The sequence below is a fragment of the Propithecus coquereli genome, unplaced genomic scaffold (assembly GCF_000956105.1).
Source record: "Propithecus coquereli isolate 6110/MARCELLA unplaced genomic scaffold, Pcoq_1.0 Scaffold587, whole genome shotgun sequence".
Lineage (NCBI taxonomy): Eukaryota > Metazoa > Chordata > Mammalia > Primates > Indriidae > Propithecus > Propithecus coquereli.
The window spans coordinates 708,858-711,143 of record NW_012151807.1 but is presented as its reverse complement, the minus strand read 5'-3'; the positions used below and the strand labels follow the sequence as shown (position 1 = coordinate 711,143).

Here is a 2,286-nt window from a genome sequence, read left to right as displayed (position 1 = left end):
ACTGACCTTGGAATAATTCTCAAGTCAGAAGGGGATGAGTTAGTGTTCAAGCTGCTGAGATCTTAGGTCAAAAAGCTACAGAAAAGAAATCACTTTGAATAACAACAAGAAATCAATGACTTGGGGGCAGTCACCCCTTGCCACCATTCTAAGAATTGAGGCTTCATGCCTCAGGACATGGTGGTAAGAGTTGAGTGAGCAGGAGATTGAGGCAGTCTTGAGCCTTGGGTGTGTTGGAGCAGGAAAGGAGGTGACAAAACTGGGAAAATGATAAAGGTCATTTGGAAGCCCAGGGAAAAGTGGTCTTAGGAAACCTGAAGACACTGGGACATTCAGAAGGCCAAGGAGATCCAGCTTATTCTATTGAGGCAGGGTCCTGGGAATGAAGGTAGGGTGAGGCATGTCAAGGGCTTGGGAGGCAGGGAAGAACTGGAAGGGGGACCCCAGGTGAAGAAGGGTACGGATGGGATGCAGAAGTCCATGGAGAGGACTGGCAGATCTCAAGGTCGGTCCTGGCACATCAGAAGTTGGGCTTATGCTTCTTGAGCTCCACCATGAGGTGGTGAATGTTGATGAGCTCAGCCCTGGCAGGGAGGGCTCGGAGCTGGGGCTGGGACAGCACCCGGTGGAAGCGATGATAGAGCTGGATCAGCTGGGTAAGTGCTCCCTGGTCAGAGAAAGTCACAGTGGGATCAGTCACAGGTGGTACTAATGATGATTAGAAATCAGGTGAGGGCTCATCCAGAACTTTAGGCACTGCCAGTAGTTGAAGATCAAGGGTCACTTAAATGATGCTGAGCCCAGGGAAAAGAGGAGGAAAATAGTAAGTGATGGGGGATGGGAGCTGGGCCTGGGAGTTACAGGTCACCTGGATGATACTGGTTCCATTTCTGAAGTTGGTAAAACTCCGCATTACATCCTGACTTAGAGCCTCCACTGATGATTTCCAGGAACTACCAAAGCCACGGATCAGCTGGGTCACCCGGGCTGATAGCAGGAGGAAAGAGAGTGTCAGAGAGGGAATTGGCTGGGTGATCCTGGATCCCGCTAAATCCTCCCGAGGGCATAACCATCCTCACCATCAAACCCAGTTTTTCCTGCTCTACCCCCACCCCATGCAATCTGCATTGTATGTATCTTTATATATGGGGGGGGGGTCTCACTCTTGCTCAGGCTGGTCTCGAACTCCTGAGCTTGAGCAATCCTCCCGCCTCAGCCTCCCAGAGTGCTAGGATTACAGGTGAGAGCCACAGCGCCCGGCCCTGCATTCTATCATTTTTCCTTCCCACTCACCTTAGCACTGATGCCACCACTACTATACCATCCTCATACCTTCTTCCCCTCGAAGTCGCTCAGCCTGTCCACGCTCAATCAAAGCTTCGGCCTCCTTTACAAATGCCACCAGTCCCCCAAAAGGGGGAGATAACAACTCTTCAATGAATTCCTGGAGAGACACAAACACATACACATATAGTCAAGTGTCCTGGTGTCGGCAGATTTTTCCCAATTTTGGCATCATGACTGACTAGGTGCTTAGGACACTCCCATAGCAGAACAGCTAACCTCTGGAAAGGTCATAGATTTTAAGATGTCCGCTGGTCTCACAAGAGGTAGAGGAAATCTCCAAGGGTCCCCCTCTTCAAAAAAAACAAAATTAAATTTGAACTTGGAGCAAAGCAATAAGGAATTGGAGTCAAGGCTGGAGTCCAAGGAGTGGGCAGCTGGGAGAAGAGGCAGAGCTACCAGAAGGCAAATGGCCATGGCTATTCTACTCTCTGGAAACTGAGCCTGGGTCTCTTGTGAGAACGTCAAAGAGACATCAACGTAGACTCAAGTGGGTGGCACCTTTCATCTAGTGCAAAAGCAGAGGCAAATCCTTTGTGTAGGAGAATATCCTCAATCCTAACTTAGACCCATACAGCTCCCCCTGATTAAGATGAAGCAATGAGGTCAAAGATCAGCAGAGATATAAAAAGGCAAGCTACCACAAGAGTCAGCAAACACAATAAGCAATGGACTCATACTTCCAAAGACTACTGACATTAGAATTGTGAGACACAGATAGCAGCTGTATGTTCTGTATGAAATGTTTAAAGTTTATGATGCAGACATAAAGATGCCCAATTAATAATAACTATTAAGAATGAACAGACTTAGAAACAAAGTAGAGTTTTTTAGAAATGAAAAGCCAATTTTAGAAAGTCAACAGGTTAAATAGCAAATTAGGCATAACTGAAGAATGATACAATAAACTGGAATTTATAATTAAAGAAATGACTCAGCATG

General features: G+C 47.1%; 1 protein-coding gene across 1 annotated transcript in view; it reads right to left on the bottom strand.

Moving 5' to 3' along the window:
• VPS52 (vacuolar protein sorting 52 homolog (S. cerevisiae)) overlaps positions 1–2,286 on the bottom strand; it is a 20,982-nt gene continuing 18,696 nt past the window's right edge. The window contains exons 18-20 of the mRNA XM_012658435.1: positions 1,333–1,444; positions 869–987; positions 1–667 (exon numbers count right to left, since the gene is read on the bottom strand). Of these exons, the coding sequence (XP_012513889.1) occupies positions 521–667; positions 869–987; positions 1,333–1,444 (378 nt within the window). The 3' untranslated portion in view covers positions 1–520. The remainder of the gene's footprint in view (positions 668–868; positions 988–1,332; positions 1,445–2,286) is intronic.